The 23280-nt window shown below is 41.3% G+C and overlaps 2 protein-coding genes across 6 annotated transcripts in view; one reads left to right on the top strand and one right to left on the bottom strand.

Annotated features, from left to right (window-relative positions):
• The window catches only part of DCDC2C (doublecortin domain containing 2C), a 102417-nt gene extending 100760 nt beyond the window's left edge, over nucleotides 1-1657 (top strand). For all 5 annotated transcript variants that reach the window (XM_024215795.2, XM_024215796.2, XM_026653102.1 and 2 more), the window contains one exon: nucleotides 1225-1657. The gene's annotated coding sequence lies outside the window, so the exon portion shown is untranslated. The remainder of the gene's footprint in view (nucleotides 1-1224) is intronic.
• A 5274-nt stretch (nucleotides 1658-6931) lies between these two features.
• LOC112121922 lies at nucleotides 6932-8765 on the bottom strand. The gene is made up of 3 exons (XM_029911856.1): nucleotides 8485-8765; nucleotides 7927-8401; nucleotides 6932-7654 (listed from the first exon to the last, which is right to left on the bottom strand). The coding sequence occupies exons 1-3, from the start codon at nucleotides 8763-8765 to the stop codon at nucleotides 6932-6934; spliced, it is 1479 nt and encodes a 492-aa protein (XP_029767716.1).
• Nucleotides 8766-23280: the final 14515 nt, after the last annotated feature.

Consider the following 23280-nt stretch of genomic DNA (forward strand, 5'->3'; position numbering starts at 1 on the left):
GTTTTAAGTTGTCTAGCTTGCTGGTTATGGGGTATACTGAATAGGATTGCTGCTATTTAAGGATACTGAAGTGTTATTTTAGAGGTGGGTCTCTAATTTATGGGAAGGACTCCTAGAGTATATGACAGCTCAAGTGCCTCTGCTGACATCCACTATGATAGTGTGGGGTGGGTTTTTCAGGTAGGTACATCCTAAACCATTAGCTTAAATTCCATGGGGAAAACCACAGGCAGCATAAAGCCACCTTTTTAGTGTGTGTATAAATGCAAATATATTAATAAATAATTCTTAAAAGTGAAACTCGTAAGCAGATGTGGGGGGAAGGGGAGAAGGGAATGGAGATAAGCAAACCTGATTTAAACATTAAGTAGTTAGTCCTGATTGAGTGATCATAATAGTGCATCTCTATATAACTAGTAAAGCTTGCTACAGTGCTTGCAAATTCATATGGCCAGTGAGGGAGACAGTGTTGTCTAGTGATAACAGTATTGGACTGGGAGTCTAGAGACGTAGGGTTCTACTACTGATTCAGCCACGGACTTGGTATGTGAACCTGGGTACGTGTGCCTCACTTGTGTGTAAAAAGACGGTAATAATGATACCCACTTTTGTATATTATTTTTTGATCCTTGAATGAAGGAGCTTATATAGGTGCCAATGAGTTTTATTTATCTGTCAGTGAACTCTATCTCAGATCAGGATTGAGCTTTAAATGTCCAACTGTTTTAGATTGGGATTTTAGTAGGTTTTAGATTGGGATTTTAGTAGGTAAAGTGGCGAACTCTTCAGTGCTTTACAGTGATAGTTTTTGTTTGCACACTTTCATATACATTTTGTTAGGCTCCTAACCTGCAATTTATAGTGTGATGCACTGTTGCAGAGCCCCACTGACTTCAGTGGGGCTCTGTGTGCATGTAGCCACCTGCTTGTCTACTGTCACCTATAGGACCAGAGTCTTAGGCCCCAATCCTGCAAAAACTTTTGTGCCTGTTTAATTTTATGCACTGTGAATAGTCCAACTGAAGTCAATGGGACTGTTCACAATGCGTGAAGTTAAGCACGCTAGCAAGATTGAGGCCTTAGATTGTAAATTGTTGTTTGTAGGGATTGTGTCATCCTATGTGTCTATACAACATGTATCATATTTTGGGGGACTTCAGTAATAACAACAAACAACAACAGTCATCTATGTTTTGACATTATCTTTTCATTTCTCTGTTTCAGGATTTTAATGTTGCAGGCCAGGATGTAGTTTGCAACTCATGAAATATCATGTTTACTACAGGGGACTATCTTCCACACCATCAGTTAAGACAGTTCCTCATAAAGAAACAAACAATAAATTCCTCCATCTTTCTTGCACAATTAGAAGTGTAAACCTTTAGTGAGTGGTTATGTGATCTTTACTCATTCATTGGGTATGTATACATGCTTCCTATTAAGCCTTGGCTAGTACATTTGAGAATGAAGGAGTTTAATTAGTGACTGCCAAGTACTGTAATCTTTACTATACATGTTGTTGATGATTAATTCTTTTTGTAATTTTCTGATGAGTTATTTCTCTGTTTGTGCCTAATCAGCAGGCATACTGCGAAATATAATTGCACTTGCAAGAAAATTACTGTCTCATGAGATGAATACGTTTGATGATTAAATTAGGTAGAATAAAGTAATAACAGTCACATACTCAAGCAGAATGACGTGCGGATCCTTTGCTGTGGTTTGATGACCTTTATAAAAAACAGAATAGCATTTTAGAAATAATCCAATCTATTTCAAGTCAGTCCCAACATAACAAGGAAATGTAAAGAATCCTCAATCAGCTATATGCTTTTGGAAAATGAAGGAATTTCACCTTAGTTAAATTAAAAATACCAGCCTTGATCTGAGGTCAACATGACATAAATCACTGAGGTAGCAAAAAATTCTCAAACCTGATAAGAAAACATATTTGCTGCTAAATTTAATTACTAAACTTGATCAGAAATGTGCTTACAGCCTAGAATTCATATCAGCAAGAGACAGACTTCTGTGCAAACAAAATGAAATATCTGTTGTTTCCTGCATATAAAATAAATCCTTTCCTACCCACATTTCCCCTAATGATAAGCACCAGTTTTTAGCCATATCTTTGCACAATGTAGTATACATGAATTCGTAACTGTTCTTCCATGAAATACAAATGTTTGATGTAGGGCCAGCACAATTCTGATTGAGAACTAACATGCAGGAGATGAAAGATTTGGAACAACTTAGGCAATATTACTCCTTGAGCTGTCTGTGACTAAGGCGCTGATTCAGGACAGTACTTCAGCAAATGCTCATGTGCTGTCCTGAACCAGGGCCTATATGCTTAGTGTTTGGAGAACAGAGTGAGAGAGCATGTATTATGTATTCACACCCAGAAGGAAAAACCAAATTTATGGCATCCTTGAATCTCAGATTTGTTTCTGAGTGTGATGGGATGTACAAACCCTGCACTAGAATTGAAGGGGTTAAAGAGCAACTCCAGACCCAGACGACCCCATCCAGCCACACCTGCAGAGCATGCTCCAGCTGGAGGTGGAGCCAAACAGCTCAGAAAGAGGCTGACAAGGAAGGGAGAAGGAGCTGTCCTGAGAACTCCTGGGCAAGGGTGCTGCAGAAACCATCTCCTGGAGGAGAGGATCCTACCTGCTGAGCCCAGATGGACTGAAGGTTCAATCAGCACCTTGTTCTGTTACTGTTTTGGGACAAAATGCAAGACTTGGACAACAGCGTGGGTGGTAGGAAGTGGCCTGGGGACAGCCTTAAGGTGCTCCTGGGTACTGGACATTTAGTAACCTTTACAGGACCCTGGGCTGGAGCCTGATTGAGTGCGAGAGTCCAGGCTCCCCTACCAACCCTCTCCCCAAGTCTCATTAAAAAGGGCCCAAAGCCCCTTACTTTCTAGACTCTACCCTGGTGGGGAGGAGGGGAAGGATAAATGTCTTTTGAAACCCATAGCTGGGGTTGTGTTCTTGTGGGGGAGTCAATAACCAAGCCCCTATCTTCCCAGGTACTCTGCCACACTGGGAAGAGATAGGATTGAGTGGATAACCCGACCAGAGGGTTGACTCCATCCCAAACAAAGACAAAGACAGACTGACACCAGATGTGAATGTGATCCAGGGGGAAGACTAGGAATGTGGCGACTAAAGGCCCGACCCCCCTAGCTACTAGCCAGGGCTTCCAGCGAGCACCTGGCCATCACACTGGGATTCTAATGGAAGGAGAGAGTATCAGTGTAATACTGAGGGCTGTGAACTGCCAGTTTTTTATGTCCAAAGGGCGGTTTAAACTCCAGAGTAAAAACCCTACGATGGCTAGGCTGCTGGTGTGCTGAGACTACTGCCCATCATGCTGACCAATATTGTCGTCTTGTTCCCTGTCAGTCTGTTTGTATCCATATATTGTAAGCTCTTTGGACTGTCTTTCTCTTCTGTGTCAGTACAACTGCTAGCACAATGGGGTTGTGGTCCATGACTGGGGCTCCTTGGCATTACGATAATACGCATAATACATAATAGTAGAGTAGTGCTTGCACTAATTAATTCTCTTCCCAAGAAGTAAGACAGGAAATGAAAAAGAGGTCTTTGTAGTAGGGTATTGGTTTGGTTTGGCAACCTTTGATGCAGGAATTATGGTGGTAAGAGCTATTGCTTTGAATTAGATATCCATGGCTGCATACATGTATCATTCATATGAGGAAGAACAGAAGCTAATCCACCCCCCATTCTGTGGAGAATCATTTTGGTGAAAAGGCTGAGGTCAGTGTACAGAGTTAAAGGAAATCAAGACCCAATTTGTTCACTGTATTCCACAGACTCTTCTACTATAGAGAGGCTAAGGGGAAAGTGCTAGCCCTAAGGGACTTTATGCTAGTGGAGGCACACCATAGTGGAACAGAATTCCACCTCAACATCCTCCCTCCCTCAGCACCCTCTACACTGCAATCAGGACAGCTGGGGCAGGAAATGTTTCTGCCAGCATTCCTCCAGTGAAGAGTTCACCTCTTTTATGGAAATTCTTTGCTGGTGAATTATGGTTAGAATCTGGTTCCTTTGTGCAGCTCAGGTGATGGAAAAGGGCTGGAGTGTAATGCAAAATCTAGCCTTCCACTCACCCACATGCCAAACCAAACTGTGCTCATTACATTGATTTTTGTTCATCCTGTCAGATAGCTCTTGTGTGTTTGTTTCAACAGTGTGTTTTTGGGAATTTTTGCTTGCTGTGTTGTCAGGAACTTACTGGATGGTTGTAAGGGGGACCCTGACAATTGGAATGGAGGGATTTGGGTAGGGGCTCAACTACCAGTACTACAGAGGTCCTAAAATCTAGGAGATTTCTTGGACATTGTGCTTCCAACATAAGGGGCCAAGAGTCAGAGTCATTTGATGCTGTCTTTACAGAAGAGTTATTACAGGTAAGCAATTTTCTTTTCTAATAAGCTGAAATGTAATTTGAATGTAGAAAAACAGTACTAACTTTGGGATACACAATGCAGCATAAAGTACAGATACTGGTCTAATTAAGTTTGTTTCCCATTATAGCATAATAAAAATAGCTCTGAAACGACAAGCTAGTGCAACTCTGAACTGCATAGCCTCCTTAAGTAGCTGTCAGACCTTGCATCTTTGGCATGAAGTATAGGACAGTTCCCATTCTAACTTGTGAAATTTGTATTTCTGTAGCTTTTACCAGGTTTAACCTTCATAAACTCAGATGGCTTAAGAAAATGGAATAGAGGGTAATATCTCATGGTCTAGACAAATTTCTTTAAATCACAAGATCACCTCGTGCCTCAGCAAATTAAAAAAACACAAATTGCAAGAACAAATTAACTTAGGAAAAAGAAAGGTACAAATGACATAACTACAGAGCACTGAACAGGAAAGCATTGTTGTGTAGCTTCTGGATGCCAAGTATATGTTTAACACAAGATCTTGCATGGAAAAGCTGAACCTGCAGTTTTTTGGTAAGGATCTGTTTATCGGGAGGGAGAGAGAAACTGGGTACGCTATTGACATATTGACTGAAGTAATGTAAACAATGAGATGTTGGTCTTAATGCTATCAAAGATGAGAAGAGCTCTCAAGTTGCAGGTAACAGAGAGATGAACAAGATATTTACTAATTATGCGGAGTTTATTTGACCCAGATGTGAGATCTTTTTTTTTAAAAGAGCAATCTCACTTAATACTGGTAGCTAGTGTTTGATATGGTTGAATAAGGCCAAGATACCAGCATGGAGGATATTATATTTTGGGTATGTTTAATGTGATTTAAACATTTTACACATGTACCCCAGCCACGTTAGAAACAGAACACATTAGCTATAAATAAAAACCTCATGAAAACCAGATTTACTTAACATTTAAAATGAGTGTAAAAAGGTACGATTAGGGCTAGCACAGTCACCTTCCCAGAGTTCACAAAGTGTCAAACATTCCTTGAAAAACAGGTTTAACCTTAGTGCCACTGCTGGCACTGCTAGATTTGTCAAGAGATGTTGGAGTGGGGCTCAGGATCCCCAAACTCTTCTGCAGAGGCCATTGTCAGAAGCTAGCATGGCAGAAAGGAAGGCAGTACATGCCATCCCTTGTTTCAGAGTACAGCAATGGCTGCATGGTCCTCTCCCTGACAATGCTACTGTGCATCTCTGTGAAGCATCAAGGCAGTTGAATTCCTCTGGAATGATGTCAAGGAGAAAGTGCATGAGAATTGGAGATAACTTGTTCTTAGCTGAAAGGAATCCAGCTGGGTCCAGCATTCCAACAGAAGCCTGAGAAAGACAACCCAATATCTAGCTTAACACTGTCCATTTTTCAGATATTGGATGCTAATCCTAGATTCAGAGCCAAGGGTATGTCATTTGACAAAACATAAAAGACAGGCTAGGACCAGTGGTGTGCAGAGTGAAGGGGTGAAGAGATAGAATTACTCCTTTTTGAGAAACGATGGGCCAGAGGCTCAGCTGGTGTAAATTGGTGCAGCACCAAATAAGTCAATGCAACTAGGCCAATTTACACCAGCTGAGGATCTGGCCCCATAACTCTGCATTTCCAATGTTCAGGCCTTTACTCGTTTTAGGGCGATTTTTGGATTTCAAATGTTTTATTTTTAAAGAAGTTATAACTCTAATTAGAGATTGGTCCAAGCCAGGCCATTTGATCTGAGCATCACTGAACTTTTGTAGGGGAGGGGTGCTAGATCACAGATTCAAACTATAATGGATGGTTCCATTCTCTACGACTGGCTAAACCAAAACTCTGGAACCAAACACTCCTGCCATTTGGGAGTTTTCAAACTCTGGATCTGAATTTCGCAGCTCTGGCTCATCTATTGATCTGAAAGGTTTGGATTATTTTCCTTATGTTATTGATACAAGTTTAGTGTTAATCCCAGTTTAGCAAAGTCTTTTGTCTAGGGCTGAGACCTTTGAGTCCTTATTCCCAGTCCTGTTAAATAATCAGTAGATCACAACAAAGATAGACTTTCTTTTCTTTCCTGATTCATATGAATTACTTCTGTTCCTTGCCATTATAGCCAGGGCCAGTGCAAGGATATTTTGCACCCTAGGCGAAACTTCCACCTTGCGCCCCCCCCCCCAAATAAATCACATACATTATACACAATACATAGAGTAACATGTTATAATTTAGAATTTATGTTTCCGCGCTTTAAGTTTAGCAAATTTAGAAACAAGTTCCTCCAAGTCAATGCTGTGAGCAATGTCATGTTCTATTGACAAGATAGATAGCCCAACAAGTCTTTATTGCAACATAGATGTTCGCATGTATGTTTTTATCAACTTGAGCTTCGAGAAGCTTCGCTCACCACTGGCCACAGAAACTGGGAGATTAAAGAGGATGTGAAGAGCAATAACTGTGTTAGGGACACTATCTGTCAGCTTATTTTCCCATATGAAGTTCAATACATCTTGCGGTGATCAACTCCTTTGGACTCGTCTTTGCAATAGCGTGCAATTTGCTGCACAATTCAAAGGCATCAATATCTTTGGATTCACCATGTTGCAAAGCTTGCTCCAGATTCAAGCAATGTTCCATAATTTGCTTTGGTGTTTTATTTTGCAAACTGTGAACATCATATATGAAGCCAAATACTGAACTAATTTGCTGCATCAATGTGAATCTTTCTTCAACCGAATGTATTGCTGTGTCAATGACTGCAAAGTAAAAGTTCACTTTGAATTTTTCTTTCAGATTATAAATAGGTTCGTCATCTGCTTCATATGTGAACTGCTTCCTCTTCTTTCTAATATGGATTGGATCTGGTTCAAAAAGTGCTGGTACATCCAACTCCTCCGCAAGTTCACCTGCATCTACCAATGTTTTCTCAAAGGCTGCGTCACTTCTGCGGCCCACAAGAAACTTCTTGGTTTCTCCAAGTTGATTAATGGCATCACATATGTCGAATTCTTTTGCCTGAAGTTGTTTACTAGTCATGTTGATCTCAAACAATATGTCATACCACAAAACAAGAGAAACAAGAAACTTGAAACTAGAAATGGCTTTTGTAAGAGCCTTTGCATCAACTCGTGACGTATTGCCAGATGATCCTGTTAGAGTAGTGTCTTCATACATGTCTATCAGAGCATCATAGATGTCACCAAGCTGATAGCGAAGAGGTTTCAAGGCATCGATTTGACTGTCCCATCTTGTTTCACTCAATGGTTTAACTGTGAGATTAGATATGCGGCGTGTTAGAACTTCCCAGCGATGTGTAGAAGCTGAGAAATACACACACACACACATTGAACTAAATCAAAGAAGGCGGTTGCCTCCAAGCAACACTTTGCAGCATCATTAACAACCAAATTCAATGAACGTGCACTGCAAGGAATGAAAAAGGCTCATGGATTAATATCCAAAATTCTTTGCTGGACACCATTTTCTTTCCCTTTCATATTGCTCCCATTGTCATAGCCTTGACCACACAAGTTTTCTATAGGCAGTGACATCTCTTCTAACTGGTGAAGAATAGTTTCTGTCATACCAGCTCCAGTTGTCTCCGTAAGCGACACAAATCCCAAGAAGTGTTCCTTTATGCACACTGATTCAGTCTCATTCTCGGTCTCTGAAGTAGGCCTATCCACAAACTCAGTGATCATGGTCATTTGTTCAACGTGACCTGCATCTGGTGTACAATCTAGAATGATCGAAAAGTATTTTGCAGCATGAGCAGATGCTAGGATTTTTTGTTTGATGGCATTGGATAGAAGCTGAATAAGCTCATTCTGTATGTCTTTCCCTAAGTAATGTACATACATCTCCTGGTCCTTAATCCTGCGAAGATGCTCATCCATAAGCGGGTCAAACAAAGCTAGATATTTGACAAATTTGAGGAAGTTCCCATTTTTTCATATGTTCCCCGAAAGGCCAGGTTTTGCATACCAAGAATTCTGACCAAAGCAATCAGACGTTTTAGTATTTGCTGCCAATACTTTTCTTCTTGCTTAATCAAGCGCAAATGTTCTTCATCAATTGTTTTCTTGTATTTCAATCGCAGTTCAAGTTCCTTCCATGTTTGAACATTCGTCCAAATGTTCACTGCTTTTCTCGTGCCGTGAAAGAATTGCAGATATGTTTTTCCAATCCCTTGAGCCTTTTTCAGAAAGAGATGATGTGCCAATAGTACTACTGCCAAACAACTTGCAGCAGAAGCAAAAGGCAGAATCACTTGATGTGGAATACTGCAGCCACTGACGGTGCATTTCTTCTCCATTAACAAGTCTACGTTTGTAATGAATTGTCAAGAATTTTCTTTGCTTACTATCTTTGGGAAAATCGAACTGCTGAACTTGTTCCGGACCATGTTCCACCAGAATTTGTCGGACTTGATCATCGCATTTGGCCCAAGTAGCAGGATCACTAAAGCTCAAATTCAAACGAGTGACATTTTAGCTTTCACGGTCTTCTAAGTTTTGATCCTCGTGTGTCTCATTTGATTCGTCTTCAATATTCAGATTATATTCTTCAAACTCTTCTTCAACTTGTGAAACTCTCGTCCCCACCTCCATCTCTGCTTGATCCTTTGGCATTGAACTACCTTCATCTCTGGCCAGTGGATGGAGATATTTCAGAAATGAACCTTCTTGCTTTCTTTCTTCTTTTTGCTTATCAGCCTTCTGCTTACGAAATTGTGTCCCAGACAATTTTATTTTATCTGCCATGAGGCTGCATCAACTGAAAACGAAAAAAAATGAAATTTTATTCCTATCAGTTCTTTTTCTTGTTCACTATTAAAAGTAAAGGATAGAGAATACATGTCACTTACTAAAAGTCACTATTTGAATTTCATCAACTGTTTGACATAAATATTAATTAAGAGATCAAGATGACTTTCCCTTAAAATTAAGCAATGTTGATTGTAATCAGAAATACACCCTTTTTAGTCACGTATACTTCCTTCCTTCATATCAAAATCTGACTGGGAGTGCTGCAGAACCCATTCTGTCCAACCAGCCATGCACCTCCAAATGATTAAAAACATCAAATGGTACAAACTCAATTTGAATGAAAAGTTCCATTTTCTAACTAAATAGGTCACACACTCTCAAATGGTTGCCAAGTGCTCTCTGTGGCGATATGCTCATCTGCTCTAAATGCCTACTAACTTCCCTGTGAGAATAATCTTTGACTTTGATCCAATGAAAACAGGATGGAAAAGCCCCCACACCCCAGAAGACCTAAGACATGATGGCTGGATGACATAAACAGACTCCTGTCCCTCACAGGCACTACCTCATAACATGCCAATTTTGTTCAGGACAGAACATCATAGAGGAATATTATGCATTCTGTGGTCTCTACACTGGCCAAGCAACAGCATGACAACTAACCTAACCTAACCAGTCCATCCAACTTTTTTGACTGCTTCTTGGGCACTGGTGAGGGGTAGCGGTGCCAGACTGAGCCTGGTGACGGGTGCACTACAAGTCTACAAACCGAGGCGAGGTGCTGGGCCTAGAGTCCTGCTGAGACTTCAGTCCTGCACCAAGTGGAGCGCAGCCTCCATAAGAAGAGAACTCAAACAAATATCACGTTCCTTCTGCGTGATTCCCCCAAGCACTTCTTCGGGCAGCTGCTATGGGGGTCACTCACAGGCTTAGGCCTGCCTGTTGCAGGCATAACACAGCAGCAGGGCTTAAAACCCAGATACCGGGCATGACAGAGGCTGGGGCAGGGAGAGGGGGGCACTGGGGCAGCTCAGCTCTGCAGGCTGCCGTCCTCTCCAGCCGCCCACGCACAAGGAGAGCAGGAGCACGGACCAGCCACGGACCAAGGGGAGCAGGAGCACAGGCGCCCGAGGTCGAGCTGTGGGGAAGCGCTTACCTTGCCCAACGCACGGGTGTTGGGGTCCTCTTTCTTCCTCCACCAGACTGCCGCCCGAGGCTCTTTTGTTCTCCGTGCCCCCTGCTGGGGCTGACTGTGGAGGCTGAGGCAGGAGGCAGCCGCCCGTTTCCTTGTGCGAAGCCCTGCTCTCGCGCCCGTCGCCGGGCTCGTGCCACGTGAGCGCTAAGCGGAGCTGCAGAGCTCTGGCCAGCCGCCGGCGCCCCCGCTGGCAATGGCAATAATTGCATGGAGCGGCCGCTGCGCTGGGAGAGGGAGTCTGAGCCGCACATGTCAGCACGCCGCCAGCAGCCCAGCCCAGGAACGCTGTAAAAAAAAAAAATTGGGGGCACCACTTTTTGGCGCCCCCAAATCTTGGTGCCCTAGGCAACCACCTACTTTGCCTTAATGGTAGCACCGGCCCTGATTATAGCTACTATAGAACTTGGATCCTTTTTTTTAATACATGTAGTTTAAAGACAAACTGATTATAACAAAGATAACAATGGGAAGGGAGGAGCATCTTTTGATATAAAAATATTGCAGAATTTCCAAATATTAAAAATATTCTTTAAACTCATAATAAACATTAAGCTCCTACCAAGCAAGCTACAGGAGAACGCTCGTTCTTTCTGAGCTGTGATGTTAATAAGCTATTGTCACTCAAGGCGCATAAGTGGACATTGAGTTATGAGACACTGCTTTATTTGATAAATGACATTTCCAACTAGTATTTAAAAAATCAATTTCTACATAGTAGTTGTCATGTTTCACCTTATATTTGAACTGAAGTGCGTGGATGCTATAGTGAAACTCATGAGAATGCAGATTATCAATCATTTTAACCTTCTTCACAATTTTTTAAACTCCCAGTTTAGCAAATATTGAAGATAGCGGCAGATAAGACCGTAAGGATTAGGTGGAAAATGTGAAACACGTTAGCTGACCTTTACATATAAACTCTGTTGTTGCAAGCCCCACACACCTTTGAGCTGCAAAAGAAAGTCATAGATTCTTGTGGAAATAAGAAAAAAGTCTCTCTCTCTCTCTCTCACACGCCTTTTGGAATATCCTCTGTGGCAGTTGCTAATAATTTCTGGACTATAATAAGTAACATAAAACACTTTGAATGAGAACAACTGTAGATACAGGTTGATTTATTTATTTTACAGTTGCTGTATCTATTTTTGAGCAGTGAGTGCATTTGGAGAAGAAGGGACCCAATCATCTGAATGCTCAGCTCCCAGTGGCTTTGATTCCAGTCCTCTTACAGGACTGGAATCAAAGGGGGAAATTTAGTTTAGGAAGGGAAGGAATTTTGCTTTGTCATCATTTAGACTGTAGATAGCCTTATTAGTCTTTGAAGCCACGAGGGATTTAAAATATAGTATTGCTTATGAAAGCCCAACAATTGTAAGATAGCGAAAATACATGTTCCTTTTGCAAGTGGTAAATATATGGGCATAAGTAGGCCAAAGAGCTAGCTATGAATATGACAGATACTTCTTGTTAATGAAAAAATAGGACTAAAACTATACTTTGCTGAGCTATATCTGGACTCATTCTGAAAATTAAGCTTCAACTTTCATGTGTGTGTCACCTTAAATTGATCTCTAGGCTTTTCCAATCAATCTTCACACATTAGATTGCTAATTCTGAGTTATAACATCCATTTGACAGTCTACACTATGGATTAAGTATGAAATCATGCAAATACAAGTCACAAATCACAAAAGAAGAGGTTAGCCTCTGGCATGCTTAGCTGACATCTCTTGAGAAATTTCTCAGAAACTGCTTATAGTATAGATCTTTGCCAAGATCGAAGTGCAAGATAGCAAATCCCTCTGGTCCAGCCTAACCCTTTCTACCTTAGTGCAATAATTGCCAGCAGGTCAGGAAAATTTGGTTTCTAGGGGAAATAATTTATCGAAACAACTTCAAGTGATTTCCAAAATGGAATTTGGAATTATGACTCTCTGGCTTATTAAAGTATTGATAGTTGTGATATTGACTTGCAGTAGGAAGTTTTACGTTATATTGCTAAATAACACTATAGTATGTAGAAGTAAAAGACAGACAAAACAGAAATTTGCTGTTTTGGTTGCAAAACAGCTTTGTTTGAACTATTGATTTCCCCCCAGAATGAAAACACAGCGGTCCAGATGCTCAGCTGCTGAAAATCAGTGCAGCTCCATTGTCTTCAGTGGAGCTATATGTCAGTGTATACCAGTTGAGTATGAGGTGTTTTAAATAAATAATACAAATACATCCTAAATTAGCATCCATTTTACATTGTGCTGTCAGCCTAAAGTATCCTGAAAGTCTTCACATACTGAGGGCGAACGCCTACCCTGTGGTGCACTAGTGTGCAAGGCTGGGCAAACGGGAAAAGGGAGCCCTTCCCACTGCACACACAGCCCGGCAGCTCCCTCCATAGTTCATAGGAATTGTGCTTGGTTAAAATGCTGGCGGATGCACCGTGTCCCCAGGCTGTGCCTTGCCAAAACTGGCTTCAGGTGCAGGAATTCACTGGCAGATGGTTGGATATACTCATCTCCCTTGCTCAGAGAAGCAGCAGAAGATTCCAGCCTGTGGATTCTTGTCTTCCACCCAGAACTGACCTTGGATTCACCTTTGAAAGAAGTGTTTGCTGCCCATCCTTGCACAAAAACTAATGGTAACTGATTCCTTTTCACCAGAGTCCTACTGCTATACACAGGGCTGGCCTAAGGATTTTAAGGAGGGTGGGAGAGATGATGCATTGGAATACATATCAAACTTAGTAACTCATTTTTGTTACAAATATGTGTCTTCCCAGCTTTCTGCTGCAGAAATGGAGCCCAGTTACTTTCCCCTTTCAGTCATAGGGATCAATTCATGTCAGTGTATATTTATTTATTATTATTATTTAGGGCTGTCTTCACTTACTTTTAAAAAAAAAACAACAAAGAGAGGTCCACAGCTTCTGCTGTCACAGGACTCAAGGCCAATGCTGAGCATCCCTGTGTCAGAAGATGTGCTGGGTAGCATATATTAATTTCATTTACTGAACTGGCAATGTGTGGTGCTGCACATAAGGCACTGGACTGGGAGGCAGCAGACCTGGCTTCTATTACTGGCTCTCCTGCGGATTTGCTGCGTAACCCTGGGCAAGTCACTTCCCTTCTCTGTGCCTTCACTGAGGTTAAACTAGGTGATCTAGTGGCCCCTTCAGACCTTAAACTCTGTGAAAATGGGCAAAGTAATATTCAAGCTTATACATATTTATGTATAAAATATATCAAAAAGACACTTATGTACTCCACGGCTGCCTCTCTCTGCACAGTTGTTCCATGGAGCGGATAAGGTGCAACCTGTTTTTGCTCCTGATCACAGGGCTGTGATTCTGGGGAGCCATTACATAGCTCAACCAAGGTCAGCTTTATTCCTCTCTGCTTCCCTGCAAGGAGACAGTCAAGCCTCAAAGCTTTTGGAAAGGGAGGGGCTTGATGGAGGTCAAGGCTTGAGTGAAGGTTGGGAGCTTTGTACTCATTGATTGATGGGTGTCTAGCTGGTATTTATTGTTAGTTTCTTTGAATCACCTGCCTCCATTGATTCTCGTGGGGCATTGCAGCTTCCAAGCCAGCCTTTACTTTGGCCTGTGCTTGTACAGCACAAGCACTCCCTTGATAAATAGCTCTTGCTGCGTGCTCTGCAGTGAGCAGGTCTGGGCTCAGACCAAGGAGGGAGCTGGTCCATAGCTGACAGTCCTACATAGAGAATATTTTGCTATCCGCTCCCCGTCTTTTAAACTAAGGATGATTGAACTTGAGAGCTTCCACTTATTTGTGGTAATATGGCACAGGGAAAGAGGCATTCCCTCAAGTAAGAAGACCTGAAGCCATTTAGGGATTTAAGGGTCAAAATCTACACTTTACACTCCATCTAGAAACTAATAAGCAGCCAGCGCAGACCATAGAGCACCTTGGCAAATGTCAGGAAATTTGTCTATAAGAGGCAAAATAAATGTTGTCTTTGGCAGGTTTCAAAGTCAACAAAGCATGCGCTTCACCCATAGATTTAGGGATCTGAGAGGATTCTTGGAATTTATCAGACAACTTTGCAAGCTTGCAAATCCATCAGGATCTGGCCACTTGCCTACAATAATCTGTTTAATTACACTATGAACCTTGTAAGAAAGATAGGGTATAAAGCAAATCTTGGTTAAGCAAACTGCTTAGCTGAATATCCAGGCCACCTTTCTTTGGGTTTTTAGTTTCAATAGTGTAACTATCCTTAGCAAAAGCATCCAAAAGTATAGGATATAAGGAGGTAAAAATAGTATTGGACTACAATTTTGCTAATATAAAAAAAATTGGTCGATATAACCATCCGGGTTTTCAGAATCAAATAACACAACCACAATAGACAATAACTGCTACTTAACCACTATTATGGGAAGGGATTTTGTTTAGACTTTTGACTAAATGTCCCTCAAAATAGGACCTCACTTGTGTCAATTTAATTTGTTATGAGCTTTGCTGTTGGTAACACAACAGAGGAAAAACAATCCAAAGTTAAAGCATAAGACAATTGCTTACATACCAGTTCACTAAAGTCTCCATCCCAATGGGTCCACAGAAGTCAACCCTTTTAACCTACTTCCCAACAAGTTACATTAGCCCCAAGATCTTATTAACACATCTAGACACAAAGAACTTGAAAGGTTGTCTGTGTCAGGCACTGCAAGTCTCAAGCTCAGGCCCCTAGAGCTGCCAAGCAGGTGCCTGATCCTCTGCGCCATGAAGCTCCAAGGACTAGTTAAGGGTACTGCTGCTAATACACCATCAGGAGAAGCTACAACCACTGACTTAGCAGGGTCAGATGACTAACAGCAGACTGCTGATTGGCCTCCACTTCCTCTTCCTATCCCATCCCTTGTCTGAGCAATTAGTTGTGTGACCTGTTCCTGTCCAGATCTCTGAGACTGAGTCCCTGGTTCCTGCTACAATGCCTTGTCCCCGTCACTATGCCTGATTCCTGCATCCTTGCCCTGACCTTAATTGTTGACTCTGGTATTAACCCTGGGTGTGACTTTGGATCCTGACTCTGGCTTTGATCCTTGGTGTGATTTCTGTCCCTGATTACAGTCCTGGCTCTAACCAAGTAGGTCAGGCAGCCTACATTATGGGCCCTAGTTGTCCTCTCACCATCCAATCAGGGAACAAGGCATCACCTTTGAATTCTTGCAACTGGGGCTAGAATTTTCCAGAGTCTTTTCCAAAACATCTTGTCACCCCTCTTGTGTCAGACACATTAGGCCATAGCTGTTCGTACAACCACCTTAGGACATACATTGAACACTGGCTGGTTTGCTTTGGTCAGCAACTTATCTCTGTAAGTGCTTTTCATGGGCCCCTCTGCAGTGCATCAAATAGCCAACTTTGCATGAAATTCTTGGTCAAGTTGCAGTTTCTCCAACAACACTCTGCTAGCTGCTGAAATGTCCAGTTTAAAGTTCATATAGTTTATACAAAGTTCCTCCACATTCTTTGAACTTGTTTTAACAGTCCATTATACAACGCAAAGTCACTTCAAGAACTGTTGTTCTCCATCAGGTTGGAACAGCTGTATAAATATTCCATTTCTGTTCTCCTTGTTTTAACAACAATGGTGGGACCTTTTCTATGTATGGCTGAGTTGTGTCTGTGCCTTATTGATCAAACAGTTACATTTCTGAAACAACGAGGAGTCTGGTGGCACCTTAAAGACTAACAGATTTATTTGGGCATAAGCTTTCATGGCTAAAAACCCACTTCTTCAGATGCATGGAGTGAAAATTACAGATACAAGCATAAATATATATTGGCACATGAAAAGAAGGGAGTTACCTTACAAGTGGAGAACCAGTGTTGAAGGCCAATTCACTCAGGGTGGATGTGGTCCACTCCCAATAATTGATGAGGAGGTGTCAATACCAAGAGAGGGAAAATTGCTTTTGTAGTGAGCCAGCCATTCTCAGTCCCTATTAATTTCAGTTCATTCATTTCTATTCATATTTCAATTCATTTGCAAAATTAACACCATCAAATTGGGCTTGAATAGGGACTGGGAGTCCAGGTCTTCAAGGGATGAGAAGAGTGTCCATTTAGCCTCTTGGCATGTCTTCTGTTGTACGCCGCATTACACAGTCGATGACAATGTTGAAGATAATGTAATATAATTAATTAATTATAATCTTAATATTTTATACCAGTATTTCAATTCCTTCATTCACATGCAGGGAAAAAGGAAAGTCTCTTCAGCTGCCCTAATAGTACATTCTTGTGAAAGGCTGCAGAAACTCTGAGTTTCCTTGGTCTATTTGAAAAGTCTGATGAAATCTAGATAACATGTCAAACCCATAAGGTTTCAGAATGAAAATGTAATAGTAATGGCATTTTTTATTTTAAAAGAATTTCTATTTAATATTGCTGCAGCAGCATGTCACATTTGAAGAGGTTCCTGCGTTCCATACAGAGATGAAATTCATACTGGTAAGTACTAGCGTGTTTCAACCTCTTAGTTTCAGTGGCTAAGAAAAAATGCAGGCATTTGGAAGCTGCTGCAATACAGGCACAATAGAAATGATGATGGTCTATTGCAGTATCTCTCAACCTTTTCAGGTTGGCAATCCCTCATTCAAAGTCAAATGTTCATGACCCTCTTACATTTACTGTAAATGTAAGAAAACACATGTGTCAATGACAGGCCTATCTAATTTATTTGTGTGTGAGTATATCAAGAGGATGACAGAGTATTGAACCTTGAAGACTAAAGGCCTGAGGGGAATGGAAAAGTGAGATTTTCTTTGCTCTAAAATGTAATAAAATTTTCAACACCATTTAGTGGTCGCCTGGGGGTCACGATCTACTGGTTGAGAAACACCGGTCTATAGATTTGTTAGCTGATCTGTGCATACTAAACTATTGGAGATTATTAGGTAAAGTCTGTAAAGGTAAAATAAGGTGTACTACCATTTTATTTTAAAGCAAGATTTTATTTAGAACTTGACTGAGTGCCTTACTTCCTACAAAATATGATATAGTTTACTTTAAAATTCATGTTACAACAGAATCTCATTTGACACAGCTCTTTCCCAAAATGACAAAAGTTAATTTCAAGGGAAGTTTGAGCTGTCTATCTTTGTACTTTTCAATAATAGCCATGTTTTCCAGACTCTATTGTGTGATAGCTCAGTTTTGGTGTACCGCACAGAATAAGAAAAAAGGTAATATAACGGAGAGGAATTTATTTTTCTATCAACCCATTTCTGACATGCCTCATTCGAGAAAATGATTGTTCACGCTTCACAGCTTGGTCTGTGTGTCTATCAGGCTCGGAGAACTGCAGCGTATGATAGTAATTGGGATGACGATTGTGGGGAACTCTCCCTTTGACCCATGGTTTAACAAAGAGGCTTCTATTTGTCACTCCAGTGTTCAAAATGCTCATTTCTGATCTCACAAGGTGCACATTTATTTAAAAGATTTTAGTACAGGTATAAAAACAATGCTTTATCTGCAGATTTAGTACACCATCAGCTGGTGCAGCCTTCTTTTGGGATTATACATTTCAGCAATCACCATTCTCTTCAATGAGACTGTGTATAATTGTTATACCTTGGGAGACAGGCCAGTCCTCGCCTACAGACAGTAATTTTCTCAGGTGCAGGGCCAGATGTTAAAGGAGCAGTGCAGATCTTAGGAATTTGGTTTACTTATATGTTTAAAGGGTAAAACCGGCAGTGTCTGCATGCAATTAAAGATCTTCTGATATGTTCCTGCCCCCCCAAAAAGATCTGCTTGTTCTCCATTTGTGAGTTATCAGAATTTCTCAAATGGATGTGGTGTGAACATGTGTCTGGAATTAGCAAATCTCCCCTCATTCTCCATTATTTGGTGTCATACTATCAAGAAAAAAAGGCACATTTTGTCCATAAATTACATGCAACGTTTAATATTTGTCTACATCATGTGGATTCATGAGACACTCTGGAAACAAAGCAGTGGCCTTGATCCTATGCTATGGATGAGTAGCCAGTATTGCCAACACCAGGTGCTCAAAAATCATGAGTCAAAAATTGGAATTATGGGGGTTGCTCTGTACACCAAACTCCTAAGATTCCAGTTGTTTGCCAGGTATTCCATGGCTCTGAGGCAAGCACTGTTGGGCCTTCAACAGTTGGACCTTATAGGTGCTAGCCCTGCTGGGTCCCAGTAATCACTCAGACTCACGGCTAAGTGAAAGGATATTTTACTAGGGCTGGCGGAAAAGGGAAAGGTTGAAAATACCTTCGGTTCAGATGCATAAAACAGTTACAGTTCAAAGTGAGCAATAGTGGTAAATGTTTGGGTCCTGGGATCTGGCAGGTTTACAGGCAGACGCAGTTAGTATCTCTGACTGGAGCCCCTTTACACTAGCTTCCTGCCCAATGACTGCTGCTCCCCGTCAAATCCCACATAGACCTGCATCAACTGTAATGTCTGGCAGTCTCCATCTGTTCCATGCTCGGCTCTGCATATGGTTCCTGAGGATTTACCTCTGATTTCAGCTTCTCTCAGCTCTCTCTGCTTGCCATGCAGCAACTCCTGGCTTGCCAGATGGCTGACACTTCCAAACAGAGCCCAGCCATTTCTTGGTTCAGGGCCTTTACCATTACCTAGCCAGGAGGAAGGGGTTGTGCAGTAGGGATAGGGCTGATGGCAGTTTTAGTCCCCTGCTTAGCAGACCCCTTACAACATAGAATCATAGAATATCAGCATTGGAAGGGATCTCAGGAGGTCATCTAGTCCAACCCCCTGCTCAAAGCAGGACCAACATCAACTAAATCATCCCAGCCAGCGCTTTGTCAAGCCTGACCTTAAAAACCTTTAAGGATGGAGATTCCACCACCTCCCTAGGTAACCCATTCCAGTGCTTCACCACCCTTCTAGTGAAGAAGTTTTTCCTAATATCCAACCTAAACCTCCCCCACTGCAACTTGAGACCATTACTCCTTGTTCTGTCATCTGCTACCACTGAGAACAGTCTAGATCCATCCTCTTTGGAACCCCCCTTTCAGGTAGTTGAAAACAGCTATCAAATCCCCCCTCATTCTTCTCTTCTGCAGACTAAATAATCCCAGTTCCCTCAGCCTCTTCTCATAAATCATGTGCTCCAGCCCCCTAATCATTTTTGTTGCCCTCCTCTGGACTCTTTCCAATTTTTCCACACCCTTCTTGTAGTGTGGGGCCCAAAACTGAACACAGTACTTCAGATGAGGCCTCACCAATGTCAAATAGAGGGGAATGATCACGTCCCTCAATCTGCTCACAGTGCCCCTACTTATACAGCCCAAAATGCCGTTAGCCTTCTTGGCAATAAGGGCACACTGTCGACTCATATCCAGCTTCTCGTCCACTGTAACCCCTATGTCCTTTTCTGCAGAACTTCTGCCTAGCCATTCGGTCCCTAGTCTGTAGCAGTGCATGGGATTCTTCCGTCCTAAGTGAAACATCAGGTACAGGCCCAGATGCTAAAGTAGGAGTGCGGATCATCCCCTGTTGTCCAGTCCCAGCTTTTGGATGTTTAGGCATACCCAGAGCATGGGGTTGCATCCCTGACCATCTGGGCTAACAGCATTGAGACACCTATCCTCCATGAATTTATCTAAAATCTTTTTGAATCCAGTTATACTTTTGGGCTTCACAACATCTCCTGGCAATGAGTTACACAGATTGGCTGTTTTGTTTGTTTTAAACCTGCTGCCTATTAATTTCATTAGGTGACTGCTGGTTCTTGTGTTATGTGAAGGGGTAAATAACACTTCATTATTCACTCTCTCCACACGATTCATGATTTTATAGACCTTGATGATATCCCCTCTTAGTCATCTCTTTTCTAAGCTGAACAGTCCCAGTCTTTTTAATTTCTCCCCAAATGGAAGCTGTTCCATATCCTTAGTCATTTTGTTGCCCTTCTCTGCACCTTTTCCGGTGTTAATATATCATTTTTGAGATGAGGTGATCAGACCTGCATGAAGTGTTCAAGGAGTGGGAGTACCATGGACTTATATAGTGGCATTATGATATTTTCTGTCCCTTTCCTAATGAGTTCCTAACATTCTATTAGCTTTTTTGACTGCTATTGCACACTGAGTAGATGTTTCCAGGGAATTATCCATGATGACTTCAAGATCTCTTTCTTGAGTGGTAGTACCTACTTTAGATCCCATCATTTTGTATTGTATAGTTCGGATTATTTTTTCCAAAGTTCATTACTTTGCACTTATCAACATTGAATTTCATCAGCCATTTTGTTGCCCAGTCACCCAGTTTTGTGAGAGACTTTGTAACTCTTCACAGTCAGCTTTGGACTTGACTATCTTGAGTAATTTTTTATTGTCTGCAAATTTTGCTACCTCACAATTCACCCCTTTTTCCAGATCATTTATGAATATGATGAATAGCACAGGTATAGATCCTTAGGGGACCCTGCTATTTATCTCTCTCCACCGTGAAAACTGACCATTTATTCCTACCCTTTGTTTCCTATCTTTTAACAGTTACTAATACATGAGAGGACCTTCATTCTTATCCCATGACTGCTTAGTTGGCTTAAGGCCTTTGGTGAGGGAACTTGTCAAAGGCTTTCCTATGGAAGTTTTGCATAGTTTTTTAGGTCTGAACTTAGACCCAGTATTCTTGCCGACCCTGCTTTCCCCTCACTTATCCTATAGCTCATGATAAACTGTTGCCAAAAAATGGTAAGTGAGAATAACAACTTATAAAAGAGTGAACTGAAATCTGAAAACTCATATTTTTCTACAGATGTGAGCTCTCCCACATTGTTTTTAAGTGAACATGTCAGACCAGAAATGTGGTCTTATATGAATGCAATTGATAAGCATCAAATGTCAAAATAGATTGAAATTGGGGTTGGAAGGATGGGCAAGCTGGAGCTGCAGTGAGCTGTTAGCTAGACACTCCTTCAAGTATATGGAATGCAGACCTCTTTCAGCTGTTGTTCCTACTACCAAGTCTACTTTTTCAAAATCTAACCATCATGTATTGTTAAACTTTATATTGTTTTAAGAAATACACTGAAAGTGACTATATTTTTAATTCTCCATTTTCAGCCCTTATCTCCATTTCCTGATTTGAGATGGGGGTGCTGCCTGGATGACCTCATAACCAGGAGTCCTCAGAGCAGAGAGATTTTTCCAGTCTTATGCCACATGGAGCTTGGCTGGACTGGAGGATATAGGCCATATTTTACTAAATGTATAGTAAGGATTTTAAAAGTAATGTAGTCCTATGATAACCTTTAGGTGTGTCAGAGTTCTGTATGTTTTCTAATTGTGTTCATGGAATAGAAGTGTAAAGCCTATGGCCAGAAACTCCAGAGGGGAAAGCACTTTTTACTCCCTCTACTGGTGAAAAGAGAAAAATGCTGCCATTGAACATATTATATGCATAGTCTACCTACCCATTCCTCACTATTCCTTTAGTGAGGAATCACCATAACTGTACATAAACTTGGATTTTGGGGGTAGTGAGGAAAGAGCTGTGAGAGTGAGAGATGTTGCGGAGGAGAGTATCAGAGCTGAGTGGACTCTGGTGAGGTCCTGTTTCCCCAGCACCTTAAATAAAGCTTAATCACTAGCTGGGTTAGGAGGTGGTGCTTCCAGGCATACCGAGCAAGCCGCTCCTTTGGGATTGGAGACAGAGCTGTAAAGAGACACTTGCACTTCTGCTACTTGCTGATCCAAACAGTGAGTTCAGGTTGGTGGGTGGGTGAGGTCAAGGGGCTATCACATTCTCACCAGTGAGTGGGAAGAGAGTTAGATTACTGCCATGTTACTGGAAGGGGCATGGTATTGTACTCTTTTTTTTACATATATTTTGTTACTGGGTTTTCCCAAATTTATTACTCTGTTTCCTTTCCCTAATAAAGATTTCCTTGTTTGTCTTGGAGTGCTTGAGCGTGGGGAAACCCAGAGAGGGCACATTTAGTTTTGCCAGGATTCTGGGTGGTGGGTCAAGCCAATTTAGCTATTTGTCAAGAGGGACCCTCGATATATTGAACACAGCCCTTATTTGCTGCTGTTAACCACATCACAGAAGGGTTATAGAAGAATATTTTTATGAACAGAATTGGAATGATTTATCTGTATGATGTTATGAAACATGTACATTACATGGTGTTTTAGCTTTATTTAAGTGTCTATAGACTTTGCAAGTTTGTGTTTTTTAACTATATTGTGTAGAAGCCTAGCTTCAGCCTTAATTTTGGAATGACTAATTGGACTAACTTCATCCCTGGCAGAAATCCATTGTTTTCCACAGTCCTACATTACTGGATAAGATGAGCTTGGCTCTCAAACTCCAAAAAAGATAAATGAAACCCTAAATTCAAAGGAAAATATCGCTTGCATTTGCTCAAAATAGAAAACACAAGAAAATCTTTTCAGCTGTATTTATTTTTGCTTTCAGTGTCAGGGAAATGTATTTAATGTTTTGTATGCCTTAGCGTACCCATCTTAGCTAAGGGGCTGGAGTGTGTATGATTGAGCCCGAGAACAAATAGAGCTCTGGATTTCAGTGTTCAATTGCATCACTGAGATCTTCCTTCAAAGTGAACTATGCGGAGATGCTGGTGTCTGCATTCTGAGGAAAAAGAGGTCTTTTCAGAATCCTTACTGCTGGGCTTCTCAATTGCTATCAGAACTTATCTGTAGAGCTACTAAGTTTCTGCTAATCTTAATAATTTTCAAGGACTTTCAGACTAACTATTATAGTTTGACATTTAGGGTATAGTAGTTTAGAATATAGTACAATGGTTTCAAACTGTGCCTAGAACCTGAGTATATATTAAAAAAGAAACCCCAAAGACCACAATGTGAGGAT

This window comes from Terrapene carolina, unplaced genomic scaffold (genome assembly GCF_002925995.2).
Source record: "Terrapene carolina triunguis isolate 2854851 unplaced genomic scaffold, T_m_triunguis-2.0 Scaffold42, whole genome shotgun sequence".
Taxonomy (NCBI): domain Eukaryota; kingdom Metazoa; phylum Chordata; order Testudines; family Emydidae; genus Terrapene; species Terrapene triunguis.